Source organism: Mustelus asterias, chromosome 8, assembly GCF_964213995.1.
Source record: "Mustelus asterias chromosome 8, sMusAst1.hap1.1, whole genome shotgun sequence".
Lineage (NCBI taxonomy): Eukaryota > Metazoa > Chordata > Chondrichthyes > Carcharhiniformes > Triakidae > Mustelus > Mustelus asterias.
The window spans coordinates 114,988,088-115,011,649 of record NC_135808.1 but is presented as its reverse complement, the minus strand read 5'-3'; the positions used below and the strand labels follow the sequence as shown (position 1 = coordinate 115,011,649).

The window sequence follows — 23,562 nt, the reverse complement described above, 5'->3', positions numbered from 1 at the left end:
ATGAAGTTCATTTTCCATTAGTAACAAAATGAATAAACTTGTCTTGTGTGAGGGGTGTGGTTTTGCTATAGGAGGCTAAGGTCTGATGCTTGATGTGCTGCCATTAATGGATGGTATTGTGTAGCTATTGCAATTTGAACTTGGGAGCAAACTGCTCGAAGACCACATTCTGAAATGGAAGGTCATAATCAACGAATCGCCAACATTTCCTATTGATTGCAAATACTGGGTATTGAAACTGTGGTTTCCACTGATACTTACCCAAAACTCCTCCGAGAAACACACTGGGGGAAGTATTTCCAGGCAAGATTGCCAGCGACTAAAGAGATTGCAAGTAACACGTTGCAATGTTCAGCAGAGGTTGCACCCTTCAATTGGAGAAACCAACTCTGCCAGAAATGTGAACCACGACAATTACAACATCTGTATCTCAGATCCAGCTAACCCATATCAGCTGCAACGTGGGGTTAGGGGGTAACATTGGCATGGAAGATTGGCTATCAGAAACAGTAGGCACAAGTGGATCAATTTTCTAATTGGTAGCAATGGCATGACACAAGGATCAGTGCTGAAGACTCCCTTTTTTACAATTTTTATAAATACCTTGGGCCCTTCATCTAAGTCATGGTTAGAACCATTGGTGGACCACCTCCGGAATTTGTGTAAAACATTGGTCTCTCATTATTAAAGAAGGATGTAAATGAGTGGGAAGCAGCTAATTCTTGGAATGTGCAGATTTGTCTTGAAAGGTTGGACATGCCAAGCTTGTATCTGAAAGAGTTAAAGTAAGAACCAACTTCAAATCTTTTGAGGGACCTTGACAGGTTGCCTATGGAGAGGATGTTTTTACTTGGATGAGAATCTGGAAGTAGCCTTCACTGTATTCCTATTTAAAATAAGTCACTGATGGGGAGAATGGTGAGAGTTTCTGGAATTCCTCAAAAGGTGGTGGAAGTGGAGTCTTTGAATTTTTTTTAAGGCGGAGGTAGATTCTAGATAACCAAGAGGTGAAAGTTTATGGGACTAGGTGGAATGTGAAGGTTGCGGTTATGCAATCTGATCAGCCATGTTCTTTTTGAATGACTGAGCAGACTCAAAGGTCAGAGTGCTCCTAATTTGTATGTTCGTATGTAGCTAAAAATCTACACCTCAAAAGATACTTGACTGTACATTATTTTACTTATTGGACTCAAAAATCCCCTTACTTTTGAGAGACCTGCATGCGTGTGGACCCTAATTATTGCATGAGGGCCAACTGCTTGTTTTTTTTTTTCCCCCTGGTTTGAGCGGTTAATAAATTTGCTCTTTCCTTGACTCCAGAGAAGAACCTTGTTTGGCCCCTTATTGCTGACAGTTTTAAAATAATTAAATACTGATTTGAAAAGGGCATATTCTCATGTTTAAAAAGTAAACCTTTTGAGGGCCAACTGCTGTGGTTGGGGGTCAGTACAACCCCTTTCTCACCTGGTCCTGACAGCTAGGTCTGATGTCCTGGCCAGCTGTAAACCAAGAATTAATGAGAGTCCAAGTTAAAAGCAAGGTTCCCTTGATGAAATGAAGTTGACTTGTACCAATGGCACTGTGTATTTACTTTTTCCCAAACATCCAGAGGGGAGAATGCTGAGTTGGTGAATATTCAGGTTTTCTGCGCTATGAAGTTGGTTCCAATTATACAATAGGATAGATTCTACAGATTGGCACCGGGCTACTGTATTTGGCAAATATCTGTATGCTTTTGAAGGTGGTTTCATTTGTGGGCTGCTTTTGGTCGCTGGAGAAGGAAGATGCATGCCAGCTAGTAGGAATGTCACTTCATTGGTATGTACATGCATGCCACTTGTAGATGCCAACTTTTCAGACTTGGCAGCGGGGGCATTGTTTAGTTTTGGGGGGTGGGGGGAGAAACTGACTTGTAGTTCAGGGCACCTCTGGCAGCAGTGATGTCTCTTCCTATTTATAGCACTGCTGCTACATGCAGCAGTGTTGTAATATAAAAGGGACTGCGGACTGAAGCTGATTACTGTGTGCTGATTTTTTTTTTAATGGGTGAAAGGGTACAGGGAGTTCCAGGGGTTAATTCCTCTGAGCTGAGCGGCTGCGCTTATTGTTGGCACCTCGGCGGTTAACTGTGACTGTCTTCAGAGGGGAGGATGGATTGTTTATGCGAAAGTGGATTTGTGCAGAGCGGAATGGGGTGGGGCCCACACACTAACTGGGACTGTTTGTTTAAGAAATTTGCCACTGAATGGATGATTCATGCAGGGGTGGGCCTTTGGCACTGAGTTGTACCAGGCTCTCGATCTCTTTTTTTTTTCTTTTTTTTTCTTTTCTCCCTCCCCACTTGCTGTCTCTGACAGGTGGTCAGGGACATCAAGGGGGTCGGTAAGACCCACCAGAGGACTTCTGAAATCAGGTGAGAGCTGCTCTCCTCCTCCTCCTCCTCCCTCCTTGCCCTTGACTTTCAGGAACTAATTGACTGACTGTAAGGCTGCAGGGGTCGGTATGGGGGCAAACACCAGGCTTTACGCTGGGAGCTACAGAGTACGGGCAAGGGAAGTCTTGTTGCTTTTAAAAACAGGAACTGACTGCAATGGAGCAGCCTCGCAGTGGAGGGAGCAGTTTAAGTTTCTCTAAATGGGTGGTTATAACTACAGTACGGATATTACTGCTGAGCTGCTTTTGGTTTTGTGCCGGATTTGTAAAAAAAAAAATAATAACATTGGGATCTCCAGACAGATCTTCGATTTAGAAAGTTATTAATCTGAATAACTTTGTTCTGCTCAAGGACCGGGAATTTCTAGCTGTGTTTTATTTCATTTTAATTTGCTGACTCTTTCTTTCACATTGGGCAGATATCAGAACCTCATTTTTCTATTGGTATGGTTTCCTGTGGGGGGAAACCCCCCCCCCCCCCCCCCCGGGTCTATGGATCTCGGAGTCCAAGCGTGCTTAATTGGCTGTGCAACACTTTGGAAGTTTTAGCCATAATTGTAACGTGGATGTCAGCCAATTTGTGTACAGCAAGCTCCCACAAATAGCAATGTGATGACCAGAATTATTTTCCCTGATGTTGGTTGAGGGCTAAATATTTGGCCAGAGACTGAGAAAGCATTACTCTTTGAAATAGTGCCATCGGACTTTTTTTTTTCTGTGCCATCCTGATGTTTTAACGTCTCATCTGAAAGGACAGCCCTCCCTAAGTGTGAAGCAATACATTGCCTAGCTCTGGAGTGGGGATTTGAACCAACTTTTGATTTCTAGTCACAAGTGCTACGGATTCAAGTAGTACACCCAGCTCTGTTTGGTTGTTGCACGAGGCAGAAAGTTTACAAGTCAGTGTGACAAGTTTTATCTCCACATCCCCCGTGTCCAATTTTTCTGTCCTTGCATGAACTTGGTCATAGAATTTCTGCGGTGCTAAAGACGGTCATTTTGGCCCATCGTGTGTGCTCCGACCCCGGCCTTATCCCTGTAACCCCATGTATTTTACCGTTAATCCCCCTAACCTACACATCTTGGGACTGTGGGAGGAAACCCATGCAGACAAGTTCGCAGAATCACCCAAGGTTGAAATCGAACCAGGGTCCCTTCGACTTCAGATGTAAGTTAAGACAGCAAACCAAGACTAATTGTGGCACTCGCTGCCCCAGCTGGGGCAGGTACGTGTAGACTGGGAGTTTCACCTTGGATATCAGGGTGGGCCTGTCTAACATGCATTCACTGATGCGCTTCAAACTCCAGAATATGGTGGGCCTCTTACAGATAACCTTTGCACAGGAAAGGTACTAGTTGGATGAAGGACGCTTTCTATTGATTTTTGCTGTAGGAGGATTGGTTAAGCGAGGTGCAGCATGTGTATGTGCAAAGAGTGGGCTGACTGCCAAGGTTTCAAATAATGCCTAGGTTACTCAGTTTAAATTACAAGGAGGTGGAGTAGTGCACCTGTATTGAGCTGTCGCAGTTACTGTGGGTGGAGGGTGTTACGGATCAGCCCAAACCTGTTTTTCCACATTTTGGACATTCCTCACTTTGGAGGTGTGTGGAGGCTGGCCCCTAGTGACAAACTGCGAGATCGACAGTCTGTCTACACCTGGGCCCCAAGTTGCTGGATGATGCTGGATAGGTTTGTGTCCATCTATAATCTGTGTTTAGTGACCATAATGTGTCCACTGTTGCCACAAATTGGTTCTTAGTCGTGTGTTTGTTTCTGTTGTTGTCTTGCCGTGTTCAGTAACAAGCAGGTGTGTGCCATTCCACCTCTGCCAAATGTGATCGTAGGAAGGTTGGGAGCTTACCTGTAATTCTATCCTCGTGATCCACTTTAAATCACTTGTTTGACTATTCATTTAACTTAAAATGAGCATCCATAGCTTTGAGAAGGTGTGCGATTTGATCTTCAGGCTGGATCCAGCCAGAGTATGGGTTAAAGGAAGCCTCTGGGAGGAATATTGTGCTTTGTGATCTGGTGAGGCCTTCTGACTGGTGAGGTCGGGATCTGCCGGAAAGATTTATGTTTAACCTTCGGTTGTGAAGCCAGTGCTGGGCCAGCGGTTCCTTCGTAAGTGCTTAACTGTGTCGTGGGCCTTACCACAGGGTGAAGTGTGCTCTCGGAATGACTACAGAAGGGCACATGTGGTCACTTCTTCTCACGACCTTTTTTTAAATGGGTGGGTGTGGAATGGGACAAAGGATTGCAGCAATGTGGTTTTCCAAGTGAATGTAATCTAATCCGTTTCTTCATAATTGCTCTGCCACAGCCTCCAAAACAGCCAAAAATGCTTTTCAGTAATATCTGCGATTTTCGTTAACTGCAACATGGCCTCCCTACAGTGCAGAAAGAGGCCACTCAGCCCATCGAACCTGCACTGACAGCAATCCCACACAGGCCCCATCCCCGTAATTCCACATATTTACCCTGTTACTCCCCCCTGACACCAAGGGTCAGTTTAGCACGGCCAATCAACCTAACCCGCAGATCTTTTGGAGTGAGCGAGGAAACTGGAGCACCCAGAGGAAATCCGCGCAGACACATGGAGAACGTGCAAACTCCCCACACAGTCACTTGAGCCTGGAACCTGAACCAAGTCCCTGGCGCCATGAGGCAGCAGCGCTAACCGCTGTGCCACACTGCTGACCATAGCACCCCCTCCCCCCAAAACAGACAAAATTACTGCCAATTGGGAATTTGCTTTCATGTCAATTTTGTTTAATGGGTTGGAGGTGAGGAGGGGATGGATAGCATTTTCAATTTTGTGGCTCTTCAGCAATTGTGATCCAGAGGTAACTTGGAGTGTCAATACTAGTGGCTCCAACTTTTACTCGAGGTGTGACTCCCCATGCTTTATTCCTGTATATTTAGTCACATTGCAGTCTAATGCTGGGGTTTTGTACACTGCAATTGAGAGCGCATGATCAGATTTCTCCTTTTGAAGTATTGCATAAGTCAGGATGGATGGAGGACATTAAGCTGAGGAGATCTAATTTCTGATATCTCAGGATACTGAGCATTGACACTTGTGTTCACCAGGAGCTTGTCATAATGCTTGCTTGCTTTCAGGATGGGAATGTTTTGTTTTGGACACCTGATGTGATGTAAGGGTTGGGGATGGTGGTGGGGAAATCCTGGGGATGTCATGAAGGTGAACATCTTTCCTGTGGAAAGACATTCCCAGACTGGAGAGGCTTGTGGGACTTGACTTAGCTGCCTACTGTCCTGCTTCCAAATCCAGATCTGCGTGGAACCAAAGTTGTTGCTAAAGCTGTTAGTGTAGCTGAGGCACTGCAATGGCTGAAAGAGAAAGCAAGGTGAACTTTGGATTGCTGAATGTATGACTTTAAGATTGAGTGAGTACGCACTCAGTAAAACTGTGGAACAAGAACAGCCTGACTGGTCTTCATCAAGTCTGCATGCTTGATACACTGGGACAGGGACTGGGACAGCATAACCTGGCAAGAGAGAGGACTGAACCATTTCTGCTCTTGTAGTCTCCAATATCCATCTTGGGCAAGGTCATCAGCTCCGGTCCTGGAGCCTGCTAAGTCCATCAGCACACAGGTTAATGACTAACGTCTGTGCTGGCTCAGCCAGATCAGATGGATAATGACCATACGCATTACCATGTCCTTGTCTGCTACAAGGACACTGAGCTGTGAAGCTGCTGAAGACCATGATCTCTGGCTCTGGTTTGGAAGGCCACAGGAAGAGAGGAGCAGCAATCAAAAGATTAATTGGCCAGTAAATGGTGCACCACCTCAGCCCACGCTTAAAACTAATCAATTGGTGCAGATCACTGTCTTGTGAGGTGACCGTTCGTATACTTTGCAATCTCTCGAGCCAATAGCAAAAAATGCTGGAAATACTGAGGGGAGGGGGGGAGGGATTGGGATAATTAATATAATTGCATAGATTGAGAATTGGTTAGCAGACAGCAAACAGACAATAGGAATAAATGGGTCTTTTCAAAGTGACAGGCAGTGACTGTGTTTGGGGGCAGCTATTCACAATATATATCAATGATTTGGATGAGGGAACCAAAAGTAGTATTTCCAAGTTTGCTGATGAGACACACCTTTGATCGGAAAGGTGGGCGAATGGCTGTTGCAGTATTACATGGATAAATGTGAAGTCATCCACTTTGGATGGAGAATGGCAGAGTCTTATTTAAATAATTAGATTGGGAAATGTTGATGTACAAAGGGACCTTTGGTGTCCTAGTACACCAGTCACTGAAAGCAAGCAGTGAGGAAGGCAGATATTTTAGCCTTCGTTGCAAGAAGACTTTACACAAGCCAGGACTTCTTGCTACAGCTGTACAGGGCCTTGGTGAGACCACAGCTGGAGCATTGTGTGCAGTTTTGGTCTCGTGTCAGAGGATATATATGGAGGGAGTGCAGTGACAGTTCACACAACATCCTGCAATCTCGGGATGAAGAGAGATTGGGTCGACTGGGCCTGTATTCACTGGAATTTGACTGGATGCGGGGATACTGTTTCCTGTGGCTGGGGGATCTCGAATAAGGGGTCACAGTCTCAGGATACAGAGTAGGCCATTTAGGACTGAGGATGGTGAGGCTATGGGATTCTCTACCACAGAAGGCTATGGAGACCAAATCACCGAATGTATTTAAGGAGGAAATTGATTTCTAGATTTTTAAAAGGATATGGGGAAACATGCAAGTTGGCAGAGCAAGCTCGAAGAGCCTAATGGCCTATTTAAAAAAAATTCAACTTCTAAAACTGAGATGCTAAAAGATGTTAAGTAACAAGGCAGAAAAGGGGGAGGAAAGGTCAGGTCTGGATTGGGTTGAAGGCAAAAGGTGATGGGACAAAAAACGAGATGGATTTGAGCAGCAGCGTCATTGCCTACACCTGATGTCCGATCTAGCAGTTAGTGCAGAAGTTCCTTGAGCTTTGTTGGGATCCTGTCTAAGGTTGGAGCGGGATAGGGAATTAAAATGGCAAGTGACAGACTCGCACTGTCATGCTTGTGGACTTTTTAAATTCACTCGTGGGACATGGGCCATCACTGGCTGGCCAGCATTTATTGTAAGAAGTTTAACAACACCAAGTTAAATTCCAACAGGTTTATTTGGTAGCAAAAGCCACACAAGCTTTCGGAGCTGCAAGCCCCTTCTTCAGGTGAGTGGGAATTCTGTTCACAAACAGAGCATATAAAGACACAGACTCAATTTACATGAATAATGGTTGGAATGCGAATACTTACAACTAATCAAGTCTTTAAGAAACAAATCAATGTGAGTGGAGAGAGCATCAAGACAGGCTAAAAAGATGTGTATTGTCTCCACGAGGACGGCCTCAACCGGGATATTGGGTTCATGTCACACTATCTGTAACCCCCACAGAGTTTCACTGGCTGTCTTGTCTGGAGACAATGCACATCTTTTTAGCCTGTCTTGATACTCTCTCCACTCACATTGATTTGTTTCTTAAAGACTTGATTAGTTGTAAGTATTCGCATTCCAACCATTATTCATGTAAATTGAGTCTGTGTCTTTATAAGCTCTGTTTGTGAACAGAATTCCCACTCACCTGAAGAAGGGGCTTGCAGCTCCGAAAGCTTGTGTGGCTTTTGCTACCAAATAAACCTGTTGGACTTTAACCTGGTGTTGTTAAACTTCTTACTGTGTTTACCCCAGTCCAACGCCGGCATCTCCACATCAGCATTTATTGCCCATCCCTAGTTGCCCGAGGGCAGTTGAGTCAACCACTGCTGTGGCTCTGGAGTCACATGTAGGCCAGACCAGGTAAGGATGGCCAATTTCCTTCCCTAAAGGACATTAGTGAACCAGATGGGTTTTTCTGACAATCGACAATGGTTTCATGGCCATCAGTAAATTCTTAATTCCAGATTTTTGTTTTTTTTATTGAATTCAAATTCCACCACCTGCCACAGTGGGATTCGAACCCAAGTCCCCAGAACATTAGACCATAAGACATAGGAGCGGAAGTAAGGCCATTCGGCCCATCGAGTCCACTCCACCATTCAATCATGGTTGATTTCAACTCCATTTACCCGCTCTCTCCCCATAGCCCTTAATTCCTCGAAATCAAGAATTTATCAATTTCTGTCTTGAAGACGCTCAACGTCTCGGCCTCCACAGCCCTCTGTGGCAATGAATTCCACAGACCTACCACTCTCTGGCTGAAGAAATGTCTCCTCATCTCTGTTCTAAAGTGACTCCCTTTTATTCTAAGGCTGTGCCCCCGCGTCCTAGTCTCCCCTGCTAATGGAAACAACTTCCCTACGTCCATCCTATCTAAGCCGTTCATTATCTTGTAAGTTTCTATTAGATCTCCCCTCAACCTCCTAAACTCCAATGAATATAATCCCACGATCCTCAGACGTTCATCGTATGTCAGGCCTACCATTCCTGGGTTTCTGGATTAATAGTCTAGCGATAATGCCACCAGGCCATCGTCTCCCTGGGACTGTGTTCCCAGTCCATGTCTTAAGTAGACTACCGGGTATTTGTGCAGTTGTGGTGCTTGTGATCTCTGCATCATCAATGGATTTCCCAACATCATTTAACCGCTGATGTTCAAATTATTCTTGAAGTTATTATTCAGCAATTGCAGCTAAAATGAGCCCTGCCAAAAAAAAAATCCAACTTGGTGACATGCTGGTAGGTGGTAGCCATTTTATGATACTCGGTGCTTTGAGCCTTATTTTGCATTCTAATTTGTCTACTAATATGTTCTTATAGCAAGCTAACCTATGCCTGTTGAGCATTACTTGTATTGCTAAGATTTTAATTTTGTGATCAGCCACAAATTGTACCCAACTGCACGTGTTTTGTGAACTGAATTTTCTGTTGCCTGTTTCCAAATATAAAATATTCCTTTAAACAGTGCAATTGGGGAGCATTTGCTTGGTAAACTAATTCAGTTTTATTAATTGTTGAAATGGTTTGATCACTTCAGCATTTTGTTTAATCAGTGCCTAGTCCTCCATATCTGAGTAAGCCTGATGCCAACTCCATTTTGACATTCCTGGAGATTTGATCATGTAGCAGTTGATCACATGGCACTGATCATGTGATTCTTGTGATATTTGCCCACAATAGTAACGAAAGAAAAAGGAAAACAAACCTAATTTAATTTACTAACATCCACACCCATCTCTGAATGCTGTGCTTCAGTGAAGTGAGGCTCCGTCCTCTGGGAGAAACCCCAGAGATTTCTAACTCCCGGATGGAACAAAACACATTGTATAATCTTTCTCTCTCTCTCTAGTAGACATCAACCAACTCAAAGGAGGGCTGGGGAACCTTTGATTTGTTACTATTTGTTTTTTTTTAAGCAATAGACCCATTGCTTCCATGGTGCTCCCGCTCCAAGAAGCGCCTTGTTGTAAAGGCCCACAAATGTGTATTTAGGAAAAACTGATAAATTGATCACTGCTCTGGCCCGTTTGCAGGCAGGGTCAGCTTTAAAAACAGCGGACTTTGCATGGGTTTGCTCGAAATGTCAGGTCGATGGCATACCTAACAGCCAGAAGCTGCAATTAATTTTATTTCCCTGCCTTTTCATTCACTACCATTTGTAATATTTAATAGATGATTTTGATCTGAACTGGGAATAAAATTGCCTTTTTTTTTTCTCCTGTTGTAACTGTGTAAATGATGTTGTGGTGTGTAAATCACCTCTTCCCAGGCTGTTCTAGCTTTGTTTTCATACTCCCTAGTGTTTGTAGAACAAATGTTTTGTCGTGAATGGTGTTTGAGTGAGGATGGCTGAAGATTGTAGCTTGTTCCCTGTACAATCTTTTTGACTAGAATTTATTCCAGTGAGAAACAGCAAATGGCATAAAATGAGGCCTCTGTCTGCTCTGGTATTCGTATCTTGCTCTGCTAATGGCCACTTCCACATCGATATTTCTAACTTTGTTAGCCATGTGGTTTTTAGTTCTTGTAAATATGCTAATTGCTTTTGTGGAGTACAAACTGGGGACTGCAGGAAGGCAGTGTGTTTCCAGGTTAATTTTGTGCTTCTGGTAATGGTAAGCTAGAGTATTATTGGCAGGGTCCCTTTTTTTTTGTTTTCGGTCTTCACCCTATTCTACTTGCTTGGGAAAAGTGAAAGCATGAGTGAAGTGCAAATTAACAATTAATACCTTTTTCACCCACTCCTCAAACTGGATCAGTCACTCATTCCTGAGGTCAGGGTCTGTATATTCTAGGCTCTTGTTGGGTTTTCTGTGATTTGAAGGAGGGCTAATAAATACAAGAGCAGGTTTGATGTTGCTGAACCACTCTTTCTTAGTGAGGAAAGAAAATGTGGTATGAATTAAATGCCACATGGATATAGACTTGTAAAATCAGATGTTTCTGTCAATTAGTACATTAATTGAACTTGCCTTCTTTTGGACAAACATGACTTGGGTAAGTTGTTTGTAATCCGTTTGTTACTAGGGTTTTGGGAACCGTATCCTAGCAATGGTATATTTGTAATGACATTGTACTGCTTCCTTTTTATTTGAAAGTAAACTCTGTTTAGCTTTAATTCCCAGACAAAGCTTGCTCACGCCCTTCATGTTAGCCTTTTTGCACTGAGCTCTGATTTGGTTAAATTGTGTAATTTGAGGAGCAGGGTGGTTTTAACACGCATGTCACTGTTCCAATTTTTAAAAATCCCTCGGAGTTGGATCCGGATGGATGGAACTCTCTTGTGGAATTGGTCACAAACGCTTAACAGATTTGCAAGCAAATAGTGTGAAGGAAAGTCAGTCCTGGTTTGAACTTTAACCAGCTAGTGTGGAACTCTGTTCAACCTCTCTCACCCTATTGATTTACAGCCAAAACTTTCAAGCAGTATTACATTTTTGTTCCCTCTTGACTCATCCTCTTCCTGTTTCTCTCTCTCATTCTGACATGCTGTAGATTTCTCTTGTGGTCTTGCAATGTGTATCTTTTTTTTGAAGAGATCTATCTTTTTTCTATGTGGTATCCCCAACAAAGTTGATGGCAGCTGCTTGACTTTTTTTAACCTGCTCTTGGTATTGCTGTGGCTCTCTTCCAAAGTATCTCATCTAAGTGCTACTTGTGTGGGGAGCTCCTGGCTGCAAGTAGTTTCCTTCACCACTATCACCACATCTTTCTTTCTCTCTCTCTCCACGTTGCACAGGTTCCAGCAGCACTTTGTTACTCTGACCATTCATGATGTGAGTCTGTGGGTTATTGGCAAGCAATCCAACTGTGGAGAATGTAAAGTGTGTCAAATTTCCAGCATGCCAGCAAACTATCTATCTGACTGCGGAGTGTGTCCTAGTTTGCAAATTTCTTGTACTCCCAAATCTGACTGCCAAATTTGGCCCTATCCACACGTGTTTTCAGCACACCTCGCTGGATAGCTGCCAGGCACCAGGGTAGGGTTAGCCTCTCCTAGTAATGTAAATTGTATCATCAGTTCAGCAGTGCCTCTTGAGGTCAGTAATTAGGTAAGGGCCAAGAATTGGACTTAGGACACATTTAGTCTCAATGTTGATTGTAATTTACAGCTAGGGGTTTGTTTCAGTATTTAAACTTCCTAGCTTATTGGAAATGAGGAGCATGACACTTTTTTTCATTTTTGAACTCAAGTGGCATGTAAATGATACAGATCCTCCCCACGTGGTTTTGCTTGACTATGTTCCTGTTTGATGCGCACACTATTTAATCTGGAGCTCCTGAACCTGTGCTTTCTCTCTACAGAACACCGCCTTTGCATTGCAACTGCATTTTTTTTTGCATCTTGTAAGCTGAAGACCATTTATTGGTTCCTGGAAATGGGCAGTAAACTGCTTTGCGAGTTTCCAAACTCTTTTCCCCTCCCAGTTTGCATCTGAAGATCTAATTTTCAATAGGAGTACAAATAGTGTCATGGGGTGAAAATGGTCACTTGTGCACAATCTCCCCATGAATTTGGTTTTGTGGATTCCAGTAGAGTTGTGATTGAGTAATGCTTGTATTTGCAGATTGGATATGAAATTGATCATGAGATTGGCCTTGTGGGCCATCTTAATTTATCCGTTTCAGAATAAAACTCTTCCCTTTTTTTGTTCCTTCTTCCTTGTTACATCTGCACAGTGGCTAGCACTGCTGGCTCACAGCACCAGGGACCTGTGTTTGATTCCTGGCTTGGGTCACTGCCTGTGCAGAGTTTGCATATTCTCCCTGGGTCTGTGTGGGTTTCTCCGGGTGTTCCGGTTTCCTCCCACAGTCCAAAAGATGTGCTGGTTAGGTGCATTGGCCATGCTAAATTCTCTCTCCATGTACCTGGACAGGTGCCAGAGTGTGGCGACTGGGGCATATTTCACAGTAACTTCACTGCAGTGTTAATGTAAGCCTACTTGGGATGCTGATAAATAAAAAAAACTTATTTTAAATGAATCCAAGATTTCCTGCTTGCTGTATGAAGAATCACCAAGTTACTTATTTGTGGGTTTGACAGTTTACCTTCTCCACAGATGCTTTTTCCAGCATTTTTAAAATTATTTCCAGCAACTTGCAGTATTTTGCTTTGTAGGATCTGTAGAATTTGAATTCAATAAAAAAAAATCTAACTAAGAATCTACTGATGACCATGAAACCATTGTCAGAAAAACCCATCTAGCTCACTAATGCCATTTTAGGAAAGGAAATCGGCCATCCTTACCTGGTCTGGCCTACATGTGACTCCAGAGCCACAGCAATATGGTTGACTCTCAACTGTACTCCAAGGGCAACTAGGGATGGGCAATAAACGCTGGCCAGCCAGAAACAACCATGCCCCACGAATGATTTAAAAAATGTTTTTACTGTTAACCTTTAGAACATAGAACATAGAGCAGTACAGCACAGAACAGGCCCTTCGGCCCACGATGTTGTGCTGAGCTTTATCTGAAACCAAGATCAAGCTATCCGACTCCCTATCATCCTGGTGTGCTCCATGTGCCTATCCAATAACCGCTTAAATGTTCCTGAAGTGTCTGACTCCACTATCACTGCAGGCAGTCCATTCCACACCCCAACCACTCTGCGTAAAGAACCTACCTCTGATATCCTTCCTATATCTCCCACCACGAACCCTATAGTTGTGCCCCTTGTAATAGCTCCATCCACCCGAGGTTTGTCATACCACTCAAGTCTGCAGGGTTTTTAAGCTCCAGTCTTTCCTCCTAACTCTGACTCTTGGCTTTGTATGTAACAGTAGCTCCATTTCCACATGGCTGGAAAGTGGAACATTTCAGGAGCAGATAATAGATCCAAATGTCCTGCAGTACGATTTGGGCAGTTCCACATCTGGTAATTGATACCTAACCTGTCAATTGCATCTAATCAATATATTTGTTTTGGGTGTTGAGAGCAGGCTGGCTGTGGAATTACAAGTGACCAAAGGAACATGCATTGAAACGTTTGGCCTGTGAGGCTATCATTATACTGGCACTGTTGTTCTATTGTGTGGTCGCAGAATGTCCTTTTGGACTGAAGGCCGCATCCAGTTAGTAAATGCCATTCATGTAGCCATTGCATAGTAGTAGCAGCAGGAAACGGCTTGCTTTTTGACATACTAATGTTGATGTAGGCTGGACACTCTTCAGGTGGCCTTGGCTCATTTTGAGTTTGTATGAGGCAAACCGTTGTCCCACAGGATAGTTCTAATGTGTTCTGCTTCTGTGTCAAACTTGCAAGATGAGCTAATGACTAGGGCCCCAATTACAAGATTTTTGATGAGGCCAATCAGTGTAGGGAGCCAAGAATTCCAATGTGGGTATTGACTAGTGAAGTGATGTTTCATTATAGGCCCTAATTTATCTAAGTGGTTCTGTGCAGCATGACCTGACTAATTAGTCGTACAGCACTGAAACAACAGGCCCTTTAGTCCAACATTTCTATGCCAACCATTGAATACCAATCTTTGCTAATCCTATTTACCAGCAGTTGGACCATAGCTTACTATGCCTTGACAAGGAAGTGTTCACCAGATGATGCTTAAATGTTGAGAGTACCTGTCTCCTCCACACTCTTGGGCAGCACGTTTCCTATTTCCACCACCCCCGGTGAAAGGTTTTTCATCCAATCCCCTCTAAACCACTTGCTACTCGCCTTAAATCTATGCCTTCTGATCTTGGAAAAGACTCTTACGATTACCCCCTCAATTTTGTATACCTCTATCAGATCTTCCCTTAGCCGCCTTTGCTCCAGGAGAAACAAACCCAGCTAACCAGTCTCTCCTCATAGCTGAAGCTTTCCATCCCAGGCAGCGTCCTAATGATTTTGCACCCTCTCGTGCAATCACATCCTTCTGATAGTGTGGCAATCAGAACTGCACTCACTACTCCCATTTGTGGCCCCAATGTTTTGAAGGCCATATCCAGTTAGTAAATGCCATTCATGTAGCCATTGCATAGTAGCAGCAGGAAACAGCTTGTTTTTTGAGATACTAATGTTGAGGTAAGCTGCTCACTACTTTAGGTCTGAAGTGGTGGCCTTGGCTCATTTTGAGTTTGTGTGATGCATGGCAAACCATTGTCCCATAGGATAGTTCTAATGTGCTCTGTTTCTGTGTCAAACTTGCAAGATAAGCTAATGATGAGGCCCCCAATTACAAGATTTTTAATGAGGCCAATCAGTGTATGTAACTTGTAACCCCACCCCAGCCTGCTCTTGCAAGACTCCCCAAAAAATGTTGATTAGATGCAATTCACAGGTTGGGTGTCAATGATCAGATGTGGAACTGCCCAAATCATACTGCTACAACATTCTCTGTCCTGGTTAATGAAGGCAAGCATTCTGTATGCCTCCTTCACCACCCTATCTGCCCATGCTGCCACCTTCAGGATCTGTGGACTTGTACACCAAGGTCCCTTTAATCATCGATACTCCCCAGAGACCTATCATTTATTTGTGCATATCCTATCTATTTGACCCCTCATACTTATCAGGGTTAAATTTCATCTGCCTAACAGTCTGTAACCTAGGCTATCCTCCTCCCTATCAACAACACCAATTTTCATATCATCTGAAAATTAACCAATTAACAACTTTGTGAATGTAGAAGTAATGAAAGCAGGAGTCTCCGCACCAATCTCTGGTACACTGCTGATCACAGGCTTCAAATCACAAAAAAGCTGCTCTCCACCATCACCCTTTACAAGCAAATTTGCCAACTTGCCTTGGATCCCATAGACTCTAACCTTTTTGGACTAGCCTTCCATGTTGGACCTTGCCAAAGGCCTTACTGAAGTCCATGTAAAACACACAAACTGTGCTGCCTTCCATCAATATACCTTTTCAAAAAACTCAAATTAGTTTACAGGATTCCTGCCAACAGATCCATGCTGACTAACCCTGATCAAATCCTAACTTTCCAGGTGTTGTTGATTAATCCTGTCTCTTAGAATTTTTTCCAATAATTTCCCTACCACTGACCTGTAGTTACCTGGCTTATCCCTGCTGCCCTTAAAGGTACCACATCAGCTATCCTCTACTTGTCTGGCACTTCCAAGATTTAAATATTCCTTATTAATCTTAATATGCTCTAGAACTCCACTGTCCCAGCTGCAATGCAGATGAAAAATATTCATTTTAGGATCTCGCCCACTCGTGCACAGATTGCCCCTTTTTGGTTTCTGATGGCTCCCGTTCTTTCCCAGGCCATCCTCTTGCTCTTAATATAGATATAAAATGCCTTGGGATTTTCCTTTCTAATCTGTCTGTCAATGATATTTCATGGCCCCTCTTTGACCTCCTAATTTCTTAGCACCGCATACCCCTACACTCAAAGGCCTCCCCTTTTTAATGCTCTAGATACCTACCAAATGCTATTTCTTTATCAAACCATTGATATGCCTTGACATCCAGGGTTCCCTAGACTTGCCACCCATGCCCTTCATGGAGTTCAGCCTGAACACACACTCTATTTCGCTTTTAAAAGACTCCCAATTTCAAAATGTGGATTACCTGCAAATAGCTGCTCCGGGTCTACATTTGCCTGTCTAATATTGACATTTGCCTTCCTTCCCCCAATTCGGGCACTTGGTTTCTGGACTATCCTTGTCCCTTTCTATAAGGAACTTAGTTATGGTCACTGTCCCAAAATGCTTGCCCACTGACACTTTGGTTGAGTTAATACAGGCCAGTTTTTGGGAGTTTTCCATGTACAGTGATTCCTTCACAAATTAGCAGAAGGCTTGCCTGTGTTTATAAGCTGTTGAAGGAAGCCATTGACATTTTCATTGTCACTATATCACGGCAATATAGATGCACCATCATTTCTGAATCTATTCAAATTTGGAACTTGCTCAGTTGTAATGACTGCATGTGTGCCCAAAGCTAGTGTCGTTATGGGATCACCATCTAGGTCCAACACTCGCTAATGTTTTTGTCGGTTTTCACGAGAAACCAGTTTTTGATGAAATGAACCCTCGCCACCCACCCTATGAATATTTGTGATACGTATATGAGAAATGTATGACCTTTAAATCTCCAGCCGTGTGCAGGGATTTCCTTGCACTTTGAGTATGCTCCATCACATGAGGTGTCTGATGTGCTCCCAATAATGTGAGTCATATGTTCCACTAATGGGATGCTGCAGTCGGTTCAAAAAGATATTCTGTATACCCCAAGTTTGAGCAAGATGCTGTATAAATGTCAGTGTCAATGATGTCAGATTATAGGCTATAAATGCAAGTGGTTGGCTGTTTGACTCAGTGTTCCTTCAGTTGTTTATGAGATCATAGATAACATCACAGAAAGAGGCCACACAGCCATTATGTCTGTGCTGACTGAAAATGAGCCAACAAGCCTATCCCCACTTTCTGACATAGCCCTGCAAGTTACAGCACTTCAGGTGCACATCCAGGCATCTTTTATAAATGAGATGTGGTTTTCTGCCCCCTTTCTGACACTCGAGTGAAAAATTGTTTCCTCACCTCCCCTCTAATCTTTCTACCAATCACTTTTAAATCTATGCCGCCTCGTTAAATAAATAGATCCTTCCCATCCACTCTTTCCAAGCCCCTCACAATTTTGTACATCTCCATCAAATGTCTCCTCCCCTCGTGAAGAACAACCTCAGCTATCCAATCTTTCCTCCTATAGCTTGAATTTTCCAATCCTGGCAACATTCCTGTAAATCTCCTCTGTACTTCCTCCAATGCTTTTAGATCCTTTCTGGAATGAGATGACCAGAACTGCCTGCAGTACTCAAGTTGTGGCCTAACTAGTTCCAGCATAACCTCCATGGTCTCATTCTATGCCTTGGCTAATTTTTAAAAAAAGGATTTAATCAATATCACCGTAACCACCTATCAACTTGTCCTGCTACCTTTTGGGATATGATATCAAGGATATTTGGGTAGTACAGTGGTTAGCATTGCTACCTCATAGTATAAGAACCCGGGCTCAATTCTGGCCTTTGGTGACTGTCTGTGTGGATTTTGCCCCACAGTCCAAAGATATGCAGGTTAGGTAGATTAGCCATGGTAAATGCACGGGGTTACAGATGTAGGTCTAGTAAAATGCTCTTTTGAAGAGTCAGTGCGGACTCAATGGGCTGAATGGCCTCATGCATTTGTAGGTGTTCTATTGGTATGTGGACATGCACTTTCTCCACTTTAGTGTGCTCCTCCCATTTATTGTGTTCGCCTTTGATTCTCCCAAATGCATCATTTCACATGTCTTCTCTGGGTTAAATTCCATTTGCTACTTTTCTGGCCACCTGATCAGCCTATTGATATCTTCCTGCAGGCGGCAGCCCCTTCCTAGCTATCTGCCACAGCTAACTTTTGTCATCTGCAATCTAAAAATACAGACCGCACTTGCAAAACCCAAAATAAAATGTAGATGTGATTCTGCAATTGAGCAACACTTGCTGATTAATCCTGTGTGTGTGCTAATAGCTCCTTGATAAATCCATCCAGCTCATGTGACTCATTTTACACTAGTTAGAAGTGACAGATTAAAAAACGGACCCGTACTCTGCAAACAAGAGGAATATGTTCAAGCCTTGCACCTCTTTTTGAATTACCTGGGAGCTTGGGGAGCCTATAGTTTTCCCATGCTTTTGCCATGGCAACAGCTCAGCCAAATGGAGTCCACTTCATAGATTCATAGAATCCCTGTGGTGCAGAAAGAGGCCATTTGGCCCATCGTGCCTGCACCAACAACAATCCCACCTAGGCCCTATCTCCGTAACCCCATGCATTTATCTGCCAATCGGCCTAACCCTCATCTTTTGGAGTGTGCAAAGAAATCCACTCCCAATATATGGAGAGCGTGTAAACGTCAAACCAGACAGTCACCCGAGGCTGAAATTGAACCCAGGTCCCTGACACTGTGATACTGCACTGCTAACCGCTATGCCAATGGACTTGTCAACAAGTACCTTTTTACCTGTAGTATAAATTATGATTGTTTGAAATTCAGCACAGTGGCATAGCAGCTAGCACTGCTGCCTCACAGCACCAGGGGCCCAGGTTCAATTCTTGGTTTGGGTCACTGTCTGTGTGCAGTCTGCACATTTTCCCCGTGTCTGTGTGGGTTTCCTCTGTGTGCTCTGGTTTTTCCCACAGTCCAAAAGACATGTTGGTTAGATGCATTGGCCATGCTAAATTCTCCCTCTGTACCCAAACAGGCGCCGGAGTGTGGCGACGTGGAGATTTTCACAGTAACTTCTTTGTGGTGTTAATGTAAGCCTACTTGTGACACTAATAAATACACTCAGGACAAAGTTTAAAGTTTAAGATGAAAAGCTTTGGCAATATGTCTCCCCGGCAATTTAGTCATAATCCATAATGTAGGGGGGAACCAAAGATGAGATGGATGGTAATATCAATGTGCAAGATCAATTTAATGTCCCACATGTGCATTACTGAACCTTTTTCATACTCGACAGCACAACAGTGAAATCGAGCACACTGTTCTGATTTTTAACATTTTATTTTCCAGGTTTCTAGCTAACCACTGGTCAGGAGACAGCTGTCAACCCTTTGAATTGTGTCCCCAGCTCTGTTTTTGGTGTTTGAATCCGTGGGCGCAACCTGATACTTAAAAAGGTTAGTACAAACTAGTCAACTATAGACTTGATATTCCTTTAACTGTTTGATTTGTTACTTCAAGTAAATGAAGTCAAGGTGACCATGGATCACATTTACCATCTGCTTTAACAGGAATTCTTTGTAGTAAATTGATATAAGGCTGTGGGATTGGCTTTGGGTTGTTTTACCAGATATGGTTCTAAGCTAATGCATCTCTATTTTTGGATTTGCCGGTTCTATTGCATTAAGGGAAATATCTATCGGGGCCTGGTGAATAATAACACCTATGTGGCAATCTGAATGTAGGTGAGCCACACTTGCTCACATGTACTCGAGCTTGCTTGTTCTGCGTGCACATGGCCCTTTTATTACACTGATATCTTCTCATCTCAATTTTCTGATGATGTTTAAATGCAGAATAACATCAAATGAGTTGGTTGCTGGCAGCAGTGGTAGTCTAACTTGTCTTCTGTTGTGATAGTGCTTGTTTATGTAATGTTATCTGTCTAGCCTGTTATGGGTGCTGTTCCTGCAAACTCTCTTCCAATCCTCTGTCACAGATGAGGCTTCTCATTTGCTCTCTCTCGCTCGTCACTTACGATGGCATTTTAAATTTGGCCTATTTTTGCTAACCTTGATACAGCTTCTGATTTTTGCTCCATCACATGCTTGCCTCCTTTTTATTTACTGGAGGCACTTGTACCATTCTGGTCTGGCCACATATTGTAGATTTGAGCATGGACAGGTTGGGCCGAAAGGCCTGTTTCTGTACTGTATTGCTCTATGACTCTGACTGCTTTGGCCATTGCTCTATCTGACTGGACACAATTGAACTTAGCAGTCCTATTCCAGGATCATCCAAATGCAATTATTAAACCCATCCTTTCATTGCTACCAGCTGTCCCCTTCACCCTCAGCAACTGTTTTTTTATGGGATGTGGGCATCACTGACAAGGTCAGCATTTTCCCACCCTTAAGTGCCCTCTAAATGAGTGGCTTGCTAGGCCATTTCAGAGGGCAGTTAACCACTTGGTTGGACTGCCTACACAGTACTCCAGACCCACTGCAAAGGACAACAGGATATTAGTGACCCTGATTTTTTTTTTCAAACAAATGGTAGTTCTGCAGCCACTGTTGGCTTTTAAAAACCACCTTTCACGAGCCACCATTTTTTTTGACCAATGTCTGTAGCTAAACCATGCTGTTTCTACCTCCAGATCTTGAGCTAGGTTTCCAATCCCATATCCTCTCCATCATTTTTACCTCCATAATATTGGTTATGTCCATCCCTGCCTAGCCTTTCATTGCTTCAAGTTAACTATTGCAAAACTTTCCTGGCCATCTTGCCATCTTCCACCCTCCAGGTATATCTGCAGCCTGTATCTTAACTTGTACCAAATCCCATTTAACCAACTTAACCTAAATTTTACCTCCATTTCCAAGTTCCCCATCCTCCCTTTCTCTTGACCATTCATCTGTTTGGGCTCTAACTCTCCTTCATTTCTATGAAATGCATCTTCAGAAACTCAGCTGGACTCTCCACAAGCAGATCAAAGGCTCGGAATACTGTGGCGAGTAGCTCAACTCCTTGCTCCCCAAAGTGTGATGGAATACTCCTCACTTGCCTGGTTGGGGGCAGCTCCAAAAGCACCTCAAGAAGCTTGACACCATCCAAGACAAAGCAACCTCCTTGATTGATTGGCACCACATCCACTCCCTCCACCACCGCTCAGTAGCAGCAGTGTGTACTGTCTATAAGATGCGCTGCAACAATTCACCAAAGATCCTGAGACGGCACCTTCCAAACCCATGGCCAATTCCATCCACAAGTACAAGGGCAGCAGATGCATGGGAATTTCCCTCCAAGCCACTCACTGTCCTGACTTTCAAATATATTGCCGTTCCTTCACAGTTGCTGGGTCAACATCCTGGAATTCCCTCCCTCATGGCATTATGGATCAACCCACAGCGATTCAAGGAGGCAGCGCAACACCACTTTCTCAAGGGCAACTAGGGATGGGCAATAAATGCTGGCCAGCCAGCGACGCCCATGTCCCACGAATGAATTTTTAAAAATCTCAAACTGGCTTTTTTTTTGTTACATTAAAGGTACAATGTAAAATGCAAGTTGTTAATACCTTTTCGATTTTGTCCCTTAGGCTTTGGAAGTGCCACTTTGAAACGTAACCATGTTGGCAGAGGTGGGGGCACGAGTTGCCCAAGTATACGGGAACCTCCTGAAAGGCGGTGAGACATTTTGGCTAACTTAACCGATAGTCGATGATCATTTTAACTTATTCCAAGGACCCAGTCGAGTTGAATTTTTGTTTTCTAAATTTCCATAACCTCTTGCATTTGACATATTGATGATTTGTTTAGCGGTATTCGACATTTTTGATAATTGCAGCAAAGCGAATTCTCGCTGAGTCGTGCCTGATTTGACTAAAAGCCGATTTCTCAATCCATTAGTGATTTGAATTGCGTAACATAATTGATATTTTTAATAAAACTAACATGCACTGCTTGGTCTGAAGGAATATGACAGCTGTGAAGTCAGCAATTGGAAAAGTGACCACCAACTTTGAAATACATCCCAGGGACTTTATAATAAATATTTATTCTGGGCAGCTCGCCAGTGCTTTGGTGGCCAAATGCATTATTAAGGTGGAATATGGAGTAGGGCCAGGAGTTTGACTAGGTTCTGTCCCAGTGCTGCACTAGCTGGTCTCCAATTGAGATATTGACATGTCCATAGGGTAGCACAGTGGTTAGCACAGCTGCCTCACAGCGCCAGGAACTGGGTTCAATTCCCGGCTTGGGTCACTGTGTGGAGTCTGCACATTCTCCCCATGTCTGCGTGGGTTTCCTCCAGGTGCTCCAGTTTCCTCCTTAGTCCAAAGGTGTGCTGGTTAGGTGGATTGGCCATGCTAAATTGCCCCCAAGTGTCAGGGGGGGACTAGCTAGGGTTAATGCATGGGGTTATGGGGATAGGGCGTAGTGGGATTGTGGTCAGTACAGACTTGATGGGCTGAATGGCCCCCTTCTGCACTGTAGGATTCTATGAATACAAACAAAATTAGATTATTGATAGTGGATGTGGGGTTTATTAGTGGTTATAATTCTGCATATGTCTCTCCTCAGATCCAAGGATTGAAGAATATCCTCTAATGGTATCGCCAGTCCCAATGACTACTATCCTCTTGTTCTACGTATATTTTGTACTGTCGCTAGGACCCCAGCTCATGGCTGGCAGGAAGCCCTTCGACCTTAAAAAGATTATGGTTGTCTATAACTTTGCACTGGTGTTTTTCTCGATATACATAGTGTATGAGGTATGTCTGCTATTATTTGCTTTGTTTGATTGGAGCGTACTGCTTGAATTATCAAAGGTGGCAGAAGAATGTATTGTTGTGAACACTTTTTTTTTCCAGTCATGCTGCATTGTTTATTTATTAGTGTCAGAAGTAGACTTACATTAACACTGCAATGAAGTCACTGTGAAAATCCCTTAGTCGCCACATTCCAGCGCCTATTCGGATACACTGAGGGAGAATTTAGCATGGACAATGCACCTAACCAGCATGTCTTTCGGACTGAGGGAGGAAACTGAAGCACCCAGAGGAAACCCACGCAGACAGTGACCAAAGCCGGGAATCGAACCTGGGTGCCCGGTGCTGAGGCAGCAATGCTACAGTAACACTCCCCATCTCTCCATCTGTAAAGCTGATGCGCAAGTTAATCAGCTTGATGTTGCTTTGTAAAATGAGTTACATGAGGATTGTGATCCAAATAATTTATTTGATTTAGCTTAATTGTGAGCTTGGTAAGTATAAACCTGCTACAGTGACTGCAGGATGTGTCTTTGTGACAGCATGTGATACTGAAGGAGAATTTTTGCCCTGCAGACCTGATGATCGTTTCTTCCATTTTAGTTTAATGGAAAGAATATTGAGAGAGCACGCTGGCTCCACAATGAAGCTGGGCATCAAACTATTGATGTACCAAGAGATGGGATTAGAAAGCGGAAGGGCATGTTAGTAGGGTG

General features: G+C 43.5%; 1 protein-coding gene across 3 annotated transcripts in view; it reads left to right on the top strand.

Annotated features, from left to right (window-relative positions):
* LOC144497465 (very long chain fatty acid elongase 1-like) overlaps nt 1–23,562 on the top strand; it is a 71,273-nt gene that overhangs the window by 34,048 nt on the left and 13,663 nt on the right. The window contains exons 1-4 of one of the 3 annotated variants that reach the window (XM_078218779.1): nt 1,986–2,413; nt 19,429–19,535; nt 21,677–21,764; nt 22,659–22,849. In XM_078218779.1, coding sequence (XP_078074905.1) covers nt 21,707–21,764; nt 22,659–22,849 — 249 coding nt within the window. In that variant the 5' untranslated portion in view covers nt 1,986–2,413; nt 19,429–19,535; nt 21,677–21,706. Of the gene's footprint in view, nt 1–1,985; nt 2,414–4,055; nt 4,124–19,428; nt 19,536–21,676; nt 21,765–22,658; nt 22,850–23,562 lie in introns of those variants that run through there. The other 2 variants (XM_078218781.1, XM_078218780.1) reach the window with 2 other exon arrangements.